The 18,918-nt window shown below is 44.1% G+C and overlaps 1 protein-coding gene across 4 annotated transcripts in view; it reads right to left on the reverse strand.

The window, feature by feature from the left end:
• SCAP (SREBF chaperone) overlaps positions 1–18,918 on the reverse strand; it is a 77,489-nt gene that overhangs the window by 19,496 nt on the left and 39,075 nt on the right. For all 4 annotated transcript variants that reach the window (XM_067292084.1, XM_067292083.1, XM_067292081.1 and 1 more), the window contains exons 4-9: positions 17,479–17,636; positions 13,442–13,662; positions 10,159–10,264; positions 9,014–9,186; positions 8,167–8,293; positions 262–374 (exon numbers count right to left, since the gene is read on the reverse strand). In XM_067292084.1, the coding sequence (XP_067148185.1) occupies positions 262–374; positions 8,167–8,293; positions 9,014–9,186; positions 10,159–10,264; positions 13,442–13,662; positions 17,479–17,636 (898 nt within the window). The remainder of the gene's footprint in view (positions 1–261; positions 375–8,166; positions 8,294–9,013; positions 9,187–10,158; positions 10,265–13,441; positions 13,663–17,478; positions 17,637–18,918) is intronic.

An 18,918-nucleotide genomic window follows, 5' to 3' on the forward strand; every position in this document is an offset into this window, starting at 1 on the left:
TTTCCCTAAAACACTTTTTAAAACTTGTTTCATTCAAGAATCTTAAAAAGCTGTGCCCACAATTATAATCTTATATTAATTCTTGAAATAAACAAAAAAAACAGTACAAACAGACTATCAGAATACAATTCCCAATACAATTCAACACGCACAGTCCTGGTTTCCTGCGCAGGCCAGAATTCATATCGTTCCCCATCTCCCAGTTCTTAGGTTACCCCTAATTTTCTCTCTCTCAAGGTTTTTCCAGAGCAGGCTGTATACCTTGGGCAATGCGCAGCTTCACTTCCAGGTCAACGGGCGTAGAGACAACAGACTTGGTGAGAACCAACACATTCTCTAGGCCAATCACTACAACCAAGTATGGAAATATCTCTCTGGAGGAAACAGAACCAGAACTAAAAATGAGATCATTAACGAAAAAGTATGGAAGAATGCAAATTAAGCAACAACCACACGCTCTAGAGTCAAGGCCAGGAAACTCTGTTCATTGTTCTTAGCCATATCCCCTCTCATGCAATAGTAACCCGTGATGAGGTGAGGGCTGTGCATTTCATCTGCTTTGGACAAATGCTAACATTTCTGCAAAGCTGCATGTTTTTCTGACAAATAGCCATTGGAAACCACCACTAAATCAGTCTTTATGCTTCCCAGGGTTGGGACAGCACCCCTCTAAGAGTCTCTACAGCACCTAGTACAAAGAGGTGCAGTCCTCCAAAAAGGAGTCCTTCGAACGCCATTGCAATACACTCAGTAATAATCAGGCAGCAAAACAAGATCAGAACACGAAGGTAGGGATCAAGTCCAGGCACCACCAAGGAAAACCCTGCAAAACTGCAGCTAAGCATTACATTAAACAAAACATTTTTGAAAGTTTCTCAAGTGAAGAGCAGGGACGGTGTGCCTGGCTCCGATATCCAGCGGGCAAAAGTTCCCACTCTGCAGCTGCTTAGGCAGAGTCATTCCAGCCTGAAACATCTGCAGTAAAACTCAGCCCAAAATGAAATGGGAATTTTTACCTACAGGTGAGTGCAACATATTTCAGACCATGACTGACACGGGAGGAAAGCTGAACGACTTGCCTGTACCGAACAGATACTTTAAGGAGAGGTAGAGAACAAGTGGAACTGAAAGCCCAGCAGTGGCTTGCCGTTAGGACATGGACTCTCTCCACTGGAAGAAATCCCTGCTTGGCTTGCTTAACAACACCTTATAGTGAATGTGAAAATTCAAGGCTTATAGTTCACCGAAAATCAGACTGAAAACAGAGCTGCAGCAGAAGCAGTTTCATGTCCTGAAACAAGTCTCGAGCAGTGAAGGAGACACATTTGAAGGAGCCTCCCTGCTGAAAGGAGAAAATTTAATCTGCATGGAGCTATGTCCTCCAGTACACCAGTTAGCTCAGAAACCATGACACTGAGAACAGTATGCAACATATATATGCCCTATACATGAATAAACTGAATCCTGCTGAGGATAATTTCTACCCAAGACTCAAAAATACACACTGAAATGGAGGTGCCTTCCAGGACATTCCCAAGAAGAAGAGTAAGACTAGCCAAGGTCACCACTGTGCCTTCATTCAACTCTCTTTCTTGTCCCTGGAAGAAAGCTGGAAAATGCTCTGGCATGAAACAAGGATAGTAATTCGCTTGCTTTCCTTCCAGCTAAACTTAGGCAAAAATAATCGTGCTTTCTTTTCAGGGGGTAATGAATTTGTGCTGTGCTGGTCTGTACAGATCCACAGAGAATGTGTGTGTGTGCATACATACCCACCCCTTGGCAAACCACTAACAGTAAAGAGAGTTAAATTAGGGAGCTTCAGAAGAACTTCTCCTGTTTTCTGCCATAAGCTCTGAGGACCACCTTCCCAACCACTGCTTTTGAATGCCTGCAGTCATCTGACATTGGCTTCAACAAAATTTGCGCCTATAGAACTGTCATCAGCCTGTATCATAAAAGCTCAGCTGGGGAGAAACACCTGCCTGGAATCACTGCTAACTCAGCTATTTCATTCCCATTGATTTCTTGAACAAACAGCAAGCTGAAATAGCAAGGGCTCTGTTCAAAAACAAATCACAGCCCACTCACCCCCCCCAAAAGAGAAAAACAAACCTCACCCTTCCCCAGGTACAGCTGCCTGCCGGCTGCTCCCAGCAAAGGGGGGATGAAGACCACAGCCAATGAAATGACTGAACTTAAGAGTGGTATGATTCAAACAGCTGTAACCCATTGGCCAGTGAACTGTGCCACAGCGCTCAGCCCAGACTCGGCAGGACGTGCCACGATAGCAAGCAGCCCCTTCTGCCACGCGAAGGTCACTGCGGAGAATTCGCAACAGCACCGGCCAGCGAGACGTCACTCACTGCCCGAGAAGGCGACGCAATGATTTAACACTGCTAGCAAACAGGGAGTCGTCTCCTGAACGTCTCCCTCATAGCACAGCTACGCGTCCAGCTGGTGGAGAAAGCGTGGAGCATCCTGCTGTGTGGCCCAGCTTCCCACCACGACCAGCACTCCAATGAGGTTACGTGAGAGATGCACCGTCACGCTACCATAACCCACCGAGAACCACTAAGTCGCACCCCTACCTCTGCGGCACACAGCATACTGAAACCCAGTGGCGCCCCTCTTCAGCCAAAATGCAGGTTTTATGGCATGGAAAGTGAAAAATAACTCGGGAGTCGATCACATCCATTTTTACAGAGTATTCTGTTGCTTTATGCTGTCCTGCTTTGTGATAAGCTGCAGGTTTCTGTAGCAATAGCTTATCACCGGACCAACAAAGCAGTCAGAAGGCTGGGGATCTTGTCACCTGAGATGGGGGAATTATGATCTTTCACTCTTGGCAAGCAAATCTGGACGTAGCAGAAGCTAGAAGCGATCAGTGTGCAGCAACACCAGCAATACTTGGGTTCTGAGGCTTAGCCCCTGCCGAGAGGAGCAGCGCATGCCTCGCAGAGCTCCTTCTACTGGGTGCCAGCACGTTTCACTGGCTCAGTTAAATTCAGTTTATGCTCTTTCTGGTTATCTGCATAACTAAGAGTGCTACAGATATCTTTAAGAAAACTGAACGGACGTTCTGAGGTTAGCATGGATGCTGTGGATAGGAACGAGATACTACGGTAAGTTCCACGAACCACAAGTACCTCCAGCGCCACAGAAAAGAAAAAGGAAACACAGGAGCAGTGACAACACAGAGTATTTGTTTTCCTTTTAAAGTGAATAATCCAAGCTACCACAGATCCTAAAATGTATCTTCCAAAGTCATCCTACAGAGACTGTTCTGGAAGCCATAGTCTACCTACCATACTGCAGCCCTGCCCATGCAATCTTTGGTCTGAATAAAATTTTACAGATTGGACAGGGTAAGTAATGGAGTGGAAGGAAAACCAAAAGGAAAAATCCTGCTGAGGATTCAGTTGGAGTGGGGGAGATCTTTCCTCAGAACTGGTGTCCCCCAGGGGTCAATATTGGGTCCAGTATTGTTCAACTGATTCATCAATGACCTGGATGAAGGGACAGAGTGCACCTTCAGCAAGTTTGCTGATGATCCAAAACTGGGAGGAGCGGCTGATACACCAGCGGGCTGTGCTGCCATTCAGAGAGACCTGGACAGGCTGGAGGGATGGTCAGAGAGGAACCTCATGGAGTCCAACAAGGGGAAGTGCAGGGTCCTGCACCTAGGGAGGAATAACGCCATGCACCAGTACAGGTTGGGGGCTGACCTGCTGGAAAGCAGCTCTGCAGAGAAGGACCTGGGAGTGCTGGTGGACAACAAGTTGACCATGAGCAATGTGCCCTTGTGGCCAAGAAGGCCAAAGGTATCCTGGGCTGCATTAGGAAGAGCAGAGCCATGCCAGCAGGTGGAGGGAGGTGATCCTGCCCCTCTCCTCAGCCCTGCTGAGGCCACATCTGGAGTGCTGGGTCCAGTTCTGGGCTCTGCAATGCAAGAGAGACATGGAGCTACTGGAGTGAGTCCAGCGAAGGGCCACTAAGATGATGAAGGGACCGAAGTATCTCTCCTATGAGGAAAAGCTGGGTCTGTTTAGCCTGGAGTAGACTGAAGGGGGATCTTATCAGTGCATATAAATACCTGAAGGGAGGCTGTCAAGAGGATGGGGCCAGACTCTTCTCAGCGGTGCCCAGTGACAGGACAAGAGGCAACGGGCACAAACTGAAACAAGGGAAGCTCCATCTGAACACAAGGAAAAACTTCTTCACAGTGAGGACGGTCAAACACCGGAACAGGTTGCCCGGAGAGGTTGTGGAGCTTCCATCCCTGGAGAAAGTCAAAAGCCATCTGGACAGGGTCTTGGGCAGCCTGCTCTAGGTGACCCTGCTTGAGCAGGGGGATTGGACTAGGTGATCTGTAAAGATCCCTTCCGACCTCAACCATTCTGTGATTCCGTGAATCACAGAGGATAAATTTCCTTCACATGTTAGTAAGGCATTGTGGTTTTGAATGGGATATAAATTCAAGATCCTAACCTTACATGTGCTGACTTGTGATTAAGTTTCCCTAGTACTCGCCCAAGCTGCCACATGAATGTTAGCTCTGGTATCCTAAGCAAATTTTAGCCCTAACAATTAAAGTGCGACACATTACTCTCCTCATTTCCTGCCCAAAACCTGCACAGGAAGTGAATTTCCATAGTGAATGAAATAAATACAAAATACATAGGACACTTATAGGCAGCTTCCTGTTCATGTCAAAGAACCCAAAACTTAGCAAGTACAACTCAGTTCTGCCTTTATCTAGCGCTATTTTCAGCACATAACCTCTGTCGCTCCTGCAAATGGTAATTCAGGACAGAAGACCGAGGTGAGAAAAGCCCTTTGGAATCCTTAGGGATGGAAATGGCTAAAGAAAGCGAATGTGACAAACATCAGGGACAGGTGCAGTCTTGTGGAATACATTAGTTAAAGTTCACTATCTAGCACCACTTCCAGATAAGCTGCAATAAGCCTTCAGAAGGCAGTAGAAATAAAGAAAACAAAACCCCTAATTCTCTCATCAACTATGTCCTACTTAATCAGTAATTTCTACTGCAGAAGATAATTAACTAGTAGTCATAGGTTATGAGATTAAATCGTCTATGAGGAGTCAACAGTTTTTCTTATTTTAAATGACTAGCAGTTTAAAAAGCAATGAGACATTAGCTTTTCTGGAAAATAAGATGAGTCTGCGCAGGACAAACACAAGCTGTTCATCTTCTGCAAACAACAACTCAAAAACTTAAGTTCGCTTGTCCACACTCAGGGTGAGGCAGACGGCATGAGATCCTCGTTATATTTTCTGCCATAATGAAACATTGAGAAAGGGCTTCAAATAGGAAGAAGGAAAAAGAGCAAAGGCAGATGCCGTGCTCATGTCCATCTACCGAAACATTTACACTTCACTCCCTACTTTGATGCCAGCAGGTGTTGCATAATAGCATGATGCAGTATCCAAAGGAGTCAAGAGAAATACTACTGTTAACTTCAGTAGAGCTGAATCAAACATAAAGAAAATAGATCTTCTCTGAGTCCATATATACTTGTAAAGAGAGACACTCCAAAACTTTTGAAAGGTTTAAGGATTTATCTCACCAATTTCTTTCATTTAAAATGTAAATGTTCACATTTGAGCTGGTCGTTTTAAGTTTTTTTATAGTCAATGAGGTCACAATTTTAGATTGTGATTCATCTGGTCTAACTGAGATGCCAACTTGTGGTGAGGTGACTTGTGCTCTGGAATTGTCTACAGACTTTCACAGTCCATCAGCTCACAAGAATCCCACTTCTAGCGAATGCCAGCCATTCTTCCCCACTTCACTGTTCAGTCTTTCTTAAATCTTGGCTAGATCGTGTCCCCTCTCTTCATTTAGTTTTCTTTTCTGTAAAATAAGACTAATGTATAATTACATTATGTAATAACACATAATTACATTATCTCCTATAATTATTTTACTTCTTTAGTATTTGCAGTATGTTTTAAGATAAGTGAAAGCTATCAAAGAAAGATAGAAGATGACTAATGACTCAGGTCTAGTTTATATATCATATCTATAGTACTCACGTACTGATCTCTAAGCAACAAGTTTATTTTAGTACCTTACAAAAATCAGTGAGGAAAAAAGGCTTATCATGAACAGAGGCACCATCAAAAACAAACACACCCACATGTAGAAAGCTCTGCTGTAAAGTAAAAATTTTAAAAGGGCAAATCAAAGTTTAACCAGACAAATCTGACACTGCGCCCTGAAGCTGGCCAAATCCTAGCACGTTGGGTATGTGCTGCACCAAGAACACTCTGTCCCCATGTCCGGAAAAGTTCAGCCTCAGATAACTAAAGACAAAGTGCTTTGGCAGACATTAGGGAATCAGACAAAGGTCAAAGGATCTCTTGGGTACCTGCAATCCCAACCACTCGCTACATAACTTGCTCACATATTAATGCTACTTTCATTTCACCTAGGCTATGTTTTCTTTCAGCATGATCCCCTGACAGCTGTTGAGAACAAACATGAGCTTTGAAGAAATAAACAGGCAGCCTCCAGTGCCTTTTTGGATAACGGAGAGTTCAAGGTGCCCCACTCGCTCCTTCAGTGTCCATATGCTTGCAGCACATAAGAAAGGAGTTAGATCAAGCCCTGGGGGATCCTTCCATATGAGAGTCCTTGCATCAGAAAGAATATCTACCATTATCATCACATGGTATTTGTCTAAAAGAGCAGAATTAACCTGCAAAAAAAGCACTCCCCTGTCCAAACTCACCAGAAGTCAAGGAGACCTCACTTTCAGTAACATCAGACCCCAAGCATCACAGAATCCAAGTGTCTTCCATCTAATTAGACAGCATTTAAAAAGTACTGCAAGAATGAAGGTTCTATCCCAAAGGAAACTGTCCAAGCAATCATTTTAAGGCACAGAAATTCTGCAGGAAAACTGTTTTTAGAAATAAGGACTGAATTAATTCTTTCTTTCTAGCAGCCTATAGGAGGAATAATCAGATTGGTTTAGCCCTGTGTGTGACAATGATAAGGCTGATGGTACTGAGACCTCTGGTCACTGTACTAACCAACACTGTTCCTTCAATTCCCCAATATATCTGCATCCAAATATTGTCCGTCTTCTTATATCAAACCTGTCAGCTCCAGGGGGACCCTGTTTTATTTGTACAGCTCACAGTATAACATCATCTTGAGCCATAATTAAGGCTCATAGGCACCACAGTAATAAAAATAGTAACAAATATTTTAGTTTCTGAATTCAATTGTTCATAGGCCTGCTTGGCCTATGAACAACAATTTTGGAGGGAAATTCCTCAGTCTGATTCTGGTTCCTGGTAAATTATTGCCAGCATTCAAGAGTCCCGCTCACGGGTCAAACATTGATTGTTTCCATGGTATATAGCTGGAGGGAGGAAGACGGGAAGAGAAATGAGGGGTGCTTCCTTAACTATTTAGGAAAGGGGTGTGAAAATCAAAAGAAAGATCCTGAATTCAACCTTAAGCATTGTGAAATGAACAGCGTGTGGAACTTGGCAGGGGAGAGGTGCTAGCTACAGCTTTCTCGGGGATTTTCTACTTAACACAAATATAATGGATTGTAGTAACTACATCAAAAGTCACAAACACCAACTGTAACATACACAGCAACGCCGGTCATAAGAAGAGCTGACAAAAATATCAGTGATGGGTGCAAAGGTACCAAGCTAGCCTCTCGGGCACAATTCCACAGGTCAGCTCTGCCACTTTCCAAGATCTTTCTCAGCAATATGTAACGAAGCTCAGTTAGCCAGAGGAAAGATAACAACCCCTTTCAGATGCTGAGACAAGTCACTGCAGGAGGAAGGAATAAGGGGGCCTATCTAGCTGCCAGGAAAGCAAGTTTATGAATAAAAGGTTGTCCCACCAATTCTTTCAGCTCTAGGCAGAGAGGGACAATGGCTAAGCGATAACACATCCCCCAAAAGCCTGTGACCCAGTCAAGTCTATTCGCTGGCAAGCAGAGAAACACAAGGCCCTTCAGCTCAGGAGGGGTCTGATAATAACTTTGCACAGCTGTATGAAAGCTTGTTTGAAAAATGCTAGATTTTAAACACTAGGCATTGAACTGCTGTTTTCAAATGATTTTACCCCCACCTGCCCTTCTTTGGGAAGAGGTTCAGTTCTGGAAACATACCCTCCATTAAGAGTAGGCGTCAAGCCAAATAGCGTGCACAGGCCAACTGACATAAGCAGAGAGCTGAGCACTGTCACGACTGCTGCCAGTGCTAAGCCCCATTTCGACTTCACCATGTCGATCTTCCCTGAAAAACAGAATGCAAAGTCTCTATTAGCAAACAAAAGAAAATGACATAAAAAAAAAAAAATCAAGTGCAAGGGATCCTCATCCTCCCTTATTTCAGCTTACTATCCTGCAGCGCCGAAATAATGGTAGTTCAGTCTCGGTGTCTGAAATGTAGCTCCCAGATACCTTTGCCATGGCAGTACATTGCTAGGAGGTACTGTAGCAAGGATTGGGCCCCAGGATAACGCATGGTTTGCAGCTCAAACTAGTGCCGTACACAGCACTGTTGGAGCATGAATGAAAGGAACTCAAGTGTGGCTAGTAAGGACTAGGTCACAAGGTCAGAACATGTACTTGATCTTTCTGAGTGTGAACTAGTCTCTCCAAGGTGGAGAAAACATCGTTACTATGGCGCTTAAACATGCAGGAGACAGAAACCACCACAGAAGATATCACAAGGAATAATACAGCACTCGCTGAGAAGAACAGATTAATTGAAATCAAACAAACAGGACTATTGATTCTCTACATGACAGTTTTCTATCGCAGTAATATTTCAACATCGCCTTTCCTGCTGAAACAGGAGGGAACTGCAGTACTATGGACTGAACCCTTTCCCTTACATGCAGCAGCAGCAAAGGCAACCCGCCCCGATCCCTTGCACATGCTCCACCAGCAGGCACCCAGGTGACTTATTAAGCTTGCTCTCCCCTTGAGGTGCTCCACCCCACAAACCTACGTGTGGAGAAGTAGATGTAAGCGAAGAGTATAATATAGGTGGTGACAAGGGGGATCAGCTCAGCAATGCCAATCTCTTCCTTGAAGTGAACATGAACGATGTTCTCCTCTCGCAGCGTGCAGTTAGGACTGGGATGCAGCAGCTTGAGGCGAGAACGGAGGCTGTTGAGGAACCTGAAATGAAGAGCAAGCAGAAGGACGTGACTTACGATGTACCAAACAACCAGCATGCAGTTCCAAGGAGGAGCTCAATGGGTATAGGACAACCAGCAAGACGCTCTATGGATTTATACAGACTTACAAAACACAGTTCTCTCTAGGCCTGACTGCTAAGTCTGTTCCTCTCTGGCTTAAACTACATTCATCACATCTGTGGCAATCTCACAGACCTAGATTTCCAAGAAAAATCAATGATAAGAACTACAAAGACTCAGCAAAACTATTTAAAGCAAGGGCTCATCATCAGAAATCCTGGCTCTGGGGAACCGAACATGCTCAATATGTAGCCTCAAACATCTCCTCAATTTTACATAAGCACAGCTGATGAAAGGTGCTACATGACAGTCCTTGAGGCTGAAGGTTTCCTGCATGGGCAGCAGCAGAGCAAGTTTCAACTACTGTGCTACAGATTCATTCTAGGCATTCCTCGGGGAATTCTGTGCAGCACAGAGCGGAGCACTTGCTCTTCAGACCCATTCAATCCAAGCCAGCTTTGCCAACACTGCTAGAGGGGTTTCACAGTTGATGCCAGCTGAATTGGTGCTTCCTGGAAAGGAAAACACTCAAACTCCATGCACCAGGAGCTGGGTTGAAACAGACCTACTGGGCTTTGCTTGTGGCTTTCAGCTATGACAGCTACGTGGGCAGGAGAAGCCATCATCAGAGGAACTCCCACTAGCAGCTTTGAGTATTACATATATTTTTCTAAAAAGAAATTGAGAACTGAGTAATGCATCTCCATTAAACACAGCAAGTTTTCTCCCCAAAATAGCACTCTGCTTTTCTATAGCAAAATACTCTAAAACACAAGAAAAGGGAGAATAAAAAAATAAACAGAACAATAATCAGAGTAGAGAAAACAGCAACATTTCCAAGAAACGAAGAAAGAATCCCTAACATAAAAATACCACAGCTAAAGCTCCTTACCGAGAATCATAACGCTGGAGACCCAGTGTGACAGTGTATGATACCACTCGCTTCCTATTATAAAGGTTCACCCCACTGTACTTTCCAGGGAGTCCAAACAACAGATCTGCAAAAACAAAATATGACCAAAGCATTAGGATAACAGACGAATAAACAAAAAAGATGAGAAATGAGTGTTCACTGCTAAGAACGTTGCATGACTATTGTTACACGAAGCATTTTCACAGAATCACAGGATTGTTGAGGTTGGAAGGGACCTGGACAGAAAGCAGCTCTGCAGAGGAGGAACTCGGGGTGCTGGTGGACAACAAGTTGACCATGAGCCAGCAACGTGCCTTGTGGTAAAGAAGGCCTACAGCATCCCAGACTGCATTGCCAGCAGGTCGAGGGAGGTGATCTCTCTCTTTGCTCCGCAATGGTGAGGCCACACCTGGAGTGTCGTGTCCAGTGCTGGGTTCCACAGTACGAGAAGACCATGGGTACAGTGGACCAGGTCCAGCAAATGGCCACAAAGATGATCAAGGAGCATCTCTCATATGAAGAGAGGCTGAGAGTTGGGATTGCTTATCCTGGAGAAGAGAAGGCTCAGGTAGGATCTTATCAGTGTGTATAAATGCCTGATGGCAGGAGATAGCTGGAGATAGCACCCACCACAACACTCAGAAGACTGAGCCAGACTCATCTCAGTGATATTGAGTGACAGGATGTGAGGCAATGGGCACAAATTGAAACCCATTTAAACATAAGAAAGAAAAAACACTTTTTTTTGTGAGGATGGTCAAACACTGGAACAGGTTGCTCGGAGAAGTTGTGGAGTCTCCATCCTTGGAGATATTCAAAACCCGACTGGCCACAGCCCTGAGTAACCTGTTCTAGCTGACCCTGCTTTGAGCAGGAGGGCTGGACGAGATGATCTCCAGAGGTCACAGAATCACAAAATCAGAGTTTGGAAGGGGCCTCAGGATGTCTTCTCTTGTCCAGTGAGCTAGTCATTCTTTCACAGAAGGCTATCAGGTCAGGCAGGCATGCTGACGACTCCCAATCACCTTCTTGTCCTTAATATTTTTGGAAATGGTCTCCAGAATTATTTGCTCCATTGCCTTCTCAGGGACTGCAGTGAAGCTGACCAGCCAGACGTTCCCTGAACCCTCCTTCTTGAAGACCGGAGTGACATTTGCTTTCTGCCAGTCATCAGGAACCTCCCTGAATCAGCACAACCTTTCAAAGATTATCAAGAGGGGCCTCGCAACAACATCAGCCAGCTCCCTCAGCACTCATGGGTGCACCCCATCATGTTCCGTGGACTTGTGTCCAACTTCTTTAAATGCTCCCTAATCTAATCTTCCTCTACTGAGGGTAAGTCTTCATTGCTCCAGGCTTTCCAACAGGTCTCAGAGGCCTGGGATTCCTGAAAGCAACTCTTACCAGTAAAGACTGAGGGGAAGAAAGCACCAAGTACCTCAGCCTTTCCCACATTCTTTGTCTCCAGGTCCTCTGCCCCATTCGGCAGTGTCATCTCCCTCAGCAGATTCAACTCCAGATAGATTCTGACTTTCCTAACCCAACTCTGCACACTCTATATTCCTTCTGGGTCATCTGTCCCTGCTTCCACCTCTTGTGCACTTCCTTTTTATTTTTGAGTTTAGCCAGGAGCTCCTTGTTCATCCATGCAGGCCTCCTGTTATATTTGTTGACTTCTTATGCATCAAGATGGACCATCCTTGAGCAGGGTGATCCGTGAAAATCAACCAGCTCTGCTGGGCCTCCCTTCTCTCCAGGACCATATCCCATGGGACTCTTCCAAGCAGATCCCTGAAGAGACTAAAGACTCCCCTCCTAAAGTCCAGAGTTGTGACCTTGCTTTCTCCTTTTTTCCCACCCGCCTCCTCTCTGGATCCTGAACTCCACCATCTCATGGTCACTGCAGCCAAGGTTGCCCCCAACCTTCACATCCCCAGCCAGTTCTCCCATATTTGTAAGTATGAAGTCCAGCAGAACACATGCCCTTGTTGGCTCCTTGATCACATGTGTTAGGAAGTCACCATTAATGCACTCCAGAAACCTTCTGGATTGCTCGTGCCTTGCTGTGTTGCCCTTCCAGCAGTCATCAGGGTGGTTAAAGTCCCCCATAAGGACCAGGGCCTGCAAACATGAGGCTTCCTCCTGTTGTCTTAAGATGTCTGTCTTCATCATCATCTCCTCCCTGATCAGGCAGTCTGTAGCAGACACCCACCACAACATCGCCCACGGTCTGCCATGCTGTGTGCATTTGTTTACAGGCACTTCAGATAAGCTCTCAATTTGTCCTTCAACAGAGGAGACAGGCATTATCCTTAAGGACACATCCAAACAAATCCTTGTACACTTGTTTTTGTGCATGTCTGTGTGTGATTTGAACCAGAGGTTCCAGGAAGACTTGGCGTTGCAAGGACTATTAAATGTTTTTTCTGTTAAACTTTTAATCTTGCACTAAAATTCAGACCTAAAATCATGCATAATGACTAACACTACCATTGCTCTCAGGAATTTCTAGGATATCATGGACCTCTATCTTGTTTGTAAATGAGCTGTCAAAGAGAGACACCATGTGCTCCAAACTATAGTCTGTACACATTTTGGATGCTCAAAAATAACCTTTAAAACAAACTCGCTTTAAGGTTACAAAACTCCTTTTCAGACACGTCAGATTATAGGTTTCCCAAAATCTACAAAGCTCCTTTAAAAACAAAAGGACAACATTTTCCCTGACACTATGGAACTACTAAACAATATGATGATGGAAGCAGTCAGACTTCTTTTTTTTTAATTAAGAGACCAAAAATACTTTTATGAGATCTGGTGTCCACTTGCGGTACATGCAGGCAAGTATCAGTGAAAGCACAAGAGGGAGCAGGATGAATATTCGTTCATCTGTGACAACGAGACAGTCTGAATACCACAGCCAGCGCTGTTCTGAGAGCACCAGGGAAAGACAGGATAGAGCATATGTAGAGGAACAGGAACACAGAGACCGAGGCAAGTTATCTGTTATTTTTACACCTACAGAATGGAGACTGATAGAACAGAATTATTCACTTTCTGCAACTTCAAAACTGAGTCCAAACACAGATACAAAATGAGAGATGAAATATATTTGGTAGTTTGATCCCAGCTGCTGAGAGTGGCAAAATGCCACCCATTTTGGTAATACTGGCAATCTAGACAGTGGGCATAATGAGGACAAAACAGTAGAGCAACCTGTAGGTGCATTTCTCACAGCTTCAGTGGCACTTCAGCCTCCTACCTTTGAGAGTAGCTGATGTTTGCAATGTCTTTGGTTCATGCTGATGAATAGTTTTGATGATATCTGGGTCAGCGTTAAAGCGCTCTCGGTCATTCTGCCAGAAGTTCCCTGGAGACAGTAACAGACAGCCATGTTCGGGGAGCAGATTCCGCAGTTTCTTGAGGCCCGGCAGAAGATCCGTCACCTGAAGGCAAACTTCCTCCAAGCTTTTGACACCAGAACTGAAACACAGCAAAGATTAAACACTGCAGTGTGTATTGCAACACTCGCAAACAAAAAGGCAAAGCCGCTGGGATGAATACCCAAAGGACTGCGTCCCCATGTTACTGTTCTCGCTCACTGCAATAGGAGCACCAACTCCAGAAGCCCACTGTCACTCTGCATAGGGTCTGGCCACACAGCTTTCACTGCTCACCAATCCTAGGTGCCACAATTTGCAGTTCCACCATTAAGACACCTCCAGTCTGATTCACAGAGAAACCTGCTCCATGGAATTCTTCTTAAAAGACCTTTAACCCCTCTGTATCCCTCATTCCACATATGCTGAATGGGATACTACACAGAAATCTGCATCAGTCTTCCTGGGGTGGGTTAGTTAAGGTGTACAGAGTACTCTAAAATATTCAAAGGGTCTAGCAGGGATAAAATTGTTCAATACCCACAACTCTGCAAAATCTTTTCAGAATTCCTCTACGTTGCATGGAAGAGAAAATGCCTTACAGGTTTCAGAAATTAATGGAGATGTAACACCAAAAGTGGGTGTGAACTGGAACTTGTGGTTATGTTTCCAAACTTCATCTTAACACAATTACATTATCTTTATCAACTAATAATTCAGGCAAGATTCAACTTGGGCTTACAATAGCATCCGATTGTGAAGGCTTAGTGACAAAAACTGGCAGCATGCCGTTTGGCTGGACAAGAGCTGTTGATCCAAAAAGAGAGCACTTCCCTCAACGTGATAAGGGTGACTGGTGGGATTTCGCATGGAAATGGTATATTTAACAAAGGCTAAGTTAAGATATAGGAGACCAGTTTTCCCTGGCTCCCCCCACAGATGACAGAGAGAGAAGGCAGCTCCTCCAGAAGACAAGTCAGTTAGGATCCTCTTTCGAAGAGCCTTCTCTACAGAGTTTTTTTTCCTATAGTGACTGCAGAAAAAAAAACATGGAACATGACCTACAATGATTTAAGTTAAGTCTTTGTGAACATTCCCTCCATAACCTATATCCTGTCCCTATGGGGAGAGCTATATGGAAAAATGTCAGCTCTCACTCCAGAAAATACTGTCTAGTGTTTATGGGCACAGATGGCTTTCTGAAATACAATCTAGCAGAACCGATGCAGTGAGGCCTCTGATAACAATTCCAGGAAGAGCAAGAACACTATTATTTTATATTTAGGCTTTAGCTAACTCTAAAACCTAACGGTGACAACAGTTTATACTGCAGATGAGCTTGTGTAAGTTCTGATTCATGAAGCGAATATGTACAGCCAATGTGCCTACCAGTATATTCTGGATGCAGAGAGGGATGCCAAAAAAATATGAAGTGGAGCAAGTGTCTGCAGCACTACTAAAAATCTCACGTCACTTCTAACTTTGTACAAAAGATGATTGCTCAAAGTTTCAGCAATTTTAGAGTTGATGAAAACATAATCACCTTCTATTTCCTACACAGTTGTCAAAAATCTTCAGCTATTTCTTTACTACTGTCGTATAAAAATATGCTTTTTTCATAGTAAGAAAACAGCTGCACTTTTTGCATCAGACAAAAGTAAATAAAATTTGATATTGATAAAAGCAACTGACAATAAGGAATTTCATAATGACTTTTGAGGTCATTTCAGAATTCATCTCAAAGCTAGGCTGTCCCTGAATTATCCAAGTCTGCCACTGAAATGGGAGCCCTTTTACCGAGGTTTGGTCTAAATGCCTAAACAAGTACCCAGCCCTTTGCTTCTGTTGGCTATGTAAGTTTACTTTTGCTTCTACCCAGCATAACACCATATCAAGGGCAACATACCAAGGGAGCTGATGAGAAGACAACACACCTACCAGGAGGAAGCTGTTTCTAGCTTGTAATTGGCAAATATATACAGATCGCCACCTGAAATTACGCATATGATAAAGGAGCAGAGGAGCTGAAAACACTGGAGAAAGGATGTCAGTGCCAAGGCTTTGCGAGTTGGTAGGAAGGCGCTCCATATTTAACTGCATGAATGGCACTACTAAAAAACGATCAGGAAGAGACAGCTAGCTCGCAAGGAATGGTTAAAAAAAAAAAAAGACAAATAATCAGGTAGAGTAGTAAAGCAAACGCCCTCAAAAATGAAGCAATGGAGAATGCTGTCAAGGATGTATGAACAGACAGTAAATGTTCCCTAGCCGTGTGAATCGGAGGACAAGGAATGAAGAAGGCAGCTCGCTAAAAAGCTACTAGATGACCAAAAACTCTAACCTCACAGCTTTTCTCCATGCTTGGCCTCAGCTCTCAGCATCATCATTCTCACTGAGCAGAGGAAGAAAAGTAGGGAAGCCTTACCATGTTTAGTAAGTAAAGTGAGCCAAGAACTTGACAGCAGATAAGAACTTCGAACCAGAAGGAAAGCATATTTAAAAAAGCAGAGGCAAAGTAATGTGTATAAAAAGCACTCTTGATTTACAAAGGTAGAATATGCCAGACTAATCTGATTGCTCTTTTAAAATATCTGACTTCCTGGACAAGGAAAGCACAATAGCTCTCATTTCCTTGGGCTAAGGAAACATTTGATGCAGTCAGTACCCAATAGAAAATGTATCAGTTAACACAAAAGACAGGAGTTCATACAAAAACTGCACAGCTGTAAAGAACCAGCTAACAGGAAGATGACTACGGGGCTGCTGAAAGAGGAACCACTGCACTTGAAGAAAACAAAGTGGAACTTCTCAGGGACAGGTAGGAGAATCAAGATTTTTTTTTTTTTTAATCCGTAACTTTGGAATAAGATATAGGGACACCTGCCAATGACACAAAAAAAAAAAGAAAGAAAGAAAGAAAAAAAAAACAAGAAACATTGTTAATACAGAAAGGGAACAGAATATCTGAAATGGATGATGTGAGGGCTGGAATAAATTTAATCCCGTTTCTATTAACGGTACAAAGTGCAAGCCCACGCACTTGGGGAGCTCAAAATAGGCAGGAGCTCGTCAGCTGGAAATAAGAGAAAGAGAGGTTACCTGAAGCCATTACTCAACCACTTGACAAGTACATGATATTGATGTGAATGGCCATAAAAAAGCGATCAGCAGTCTCACTAAGTTACAGGAAAGGCAGTTCCAGGGAGAATAAGGCACAAATGAGATTTCACTTGGAATAAATACTGCATACAATTCTAATCTCCCACGTTCAGGAAAGATACAGTAACAAGAATAGCGCAGAGAAGACCAACCAAGATGCCAAGCTGAATGCAGAGCCTTCCTTATCAAAGTTAAGGGTTTCAAATTTTAGCTTAACAAACAAGGGTTTGGGGAGGGGAGCACGAGTTTTCCCTGTAAACACCTGGAGACGGAGGAGAGCTATTTTTACCCAGAGACTCTGTGTTAGGACACAGACAAGCAGGTATCAACTGGTTAGACATGTAGTCAAAGTGGAAACTCAGGATGGTTCCTGCCCATGTGAAATTCTAGAAGAGCTTAACGATAGGCATGGTGGGGTCAAACAAACTTGTTTTAATGCAAAGCTTGCATGTTTATGAAAGGATTATACAACACACAACAGGTATAACCTGGGAGGATCTGTCCAGACCTCTCTGCCTAACTGACAATCATCAGCGACTAAATAGGAGCCAAGTTCTCCAGCACAAAAGCTAAACTACTCTCTGAGCACGATGGGTATGACTTTCCTTATCAACAGCGGTCTCTCGTTTTCCTTTAAACTGTAAAAATCTCAGAATTTCAAAGCTAACAGTGAGACTTACTAAGCAATAAGTTAGAACACGGGTGTGTGCGGTGGTGGGTCAGGCTGCCTTCCACACAAACTTTAACAAACAGCACCTACCTGTCTCTCAGGGCATGGTTTCTGATCTCCTCCACGAGCTGGAAGACACGGGACAGCGGTGAACGAAATACATCAACAGCAAGGAAGTTCTTCTGCCACGGGGAGACGGTAGCTTTCACAAAGATCTGCTGGATGTAGGCCACTGGAGCACCAACGTACTGTGGGGAAAACCAAAGGGAGAATGAAAACACATGGTGAGTGGGAAGCTGTTCAGCAGAATTAGAGCACAGCTTGGCAACTTTTCAGGGAGCAGTTTACCGGAATATATTTTTCTTTCCCAAATTAGAGGTGAAACATGACAGTAGTAACTTAGCAAGAACAGAAGGAGTCTGTTTCTCAAAGGGGCAGAACGCCACTGACCATTTCATCATCAGTATATTGCACTTCTACGTGAGGCAGAGGCTCTCAGCTCCTGCTGAATTTGGTCCTGGAGTGGAAGGCAGGAGCAGGGAGTCACTGCCTCTCAGATTCCTCTGGCAATGCCGGTGCTGGCTCCACTGTGTGCCATTTAAACCTTCGTGGTCCCTGCGCCACAGGCTGCTGGCCCCTGCTCTAGGGACTGCAGCGCTGACACACAGCGACGGCCAGAACTTTTGCGCTCTGGCAGCTGCACTAGGCGACAAAGCGGAAGGGACGATTTAATCAGCCAGCAGCAACCCGAGTTAATGGCACGGTGCAAAACGTTCTCAGTTGCACTAGGGAGGGTAGAAGGTGGCAAATGATTTCAATCAGCGAGAAGAGCCCACACAGAAAGAGCAAAGAGCTGATGGTATCAAAAACATTAAGCCAACAGGCAGCTTCGCTTAAGAGAGACCCTGGGATGAAGAACAAGGCAGGTAATAAGGGATGATTTTGGAATTGTTTCTTGATGTCCTAGACCACGTTATCAGCCTTCTTGGAAAGCACCAGGGTTCCAGTTTGCTTATGCGAAAGAAAGTTAACCTCTTACTCTGACCATGAGGATATAAGTCTAGTTTATCTTCACAATATTTACCAGTCAATTAAAAAAGTAAACAAACAACCCCCTTTAAACTACACCCAATTCATTAGGTTCTTCAAACAGTCCTACAGTCCCTAGACCACACTGTAGCAGCTAGCTATACAGCCAGGATCTGCGGCTGCCTCAATTCAAATTCAAATGAAACACTCTTGATTGAGACCTTAAGAAGTAAGCCTAGACTAGCTATATTATCAGAAAAAAGCCTGCTAGTTGTAATGGCATTTTAAAGATACTTTCTAGAGCCAAAGGAGAGAAAACTGTAAGACTTAAGGAACCAGACGCTCTGTCTTCTACCTCCAGGCCACAAGTCCAATCCTAACTCAGGCTAAGATGACTGTTAGTTTCTATTCTGATAGCTAATTAGCGATCTCCGAAGTATAAGCTGGCTGTTTGGTCAGAATCCAGGTTCTTAAACAGTATTTCAGAGCTCTTAACTCTTG

Source organism: Apteryx mantelli, chromosome 2, assembly GCF_036417845.1.
Source record: "Apteryx mantelli isolate bAptMan1 chromosome 2, bAptMan1.hap1, whole genome shotgun sequence".
In the NCBI taxonomy this organism is placed as follows: domain Eukaryota; kingdom Metazoa; phylum Chordata; class Aves; order Apterygiformes; family Apterygidae; genus Apteryx; species Apteryx mantelli.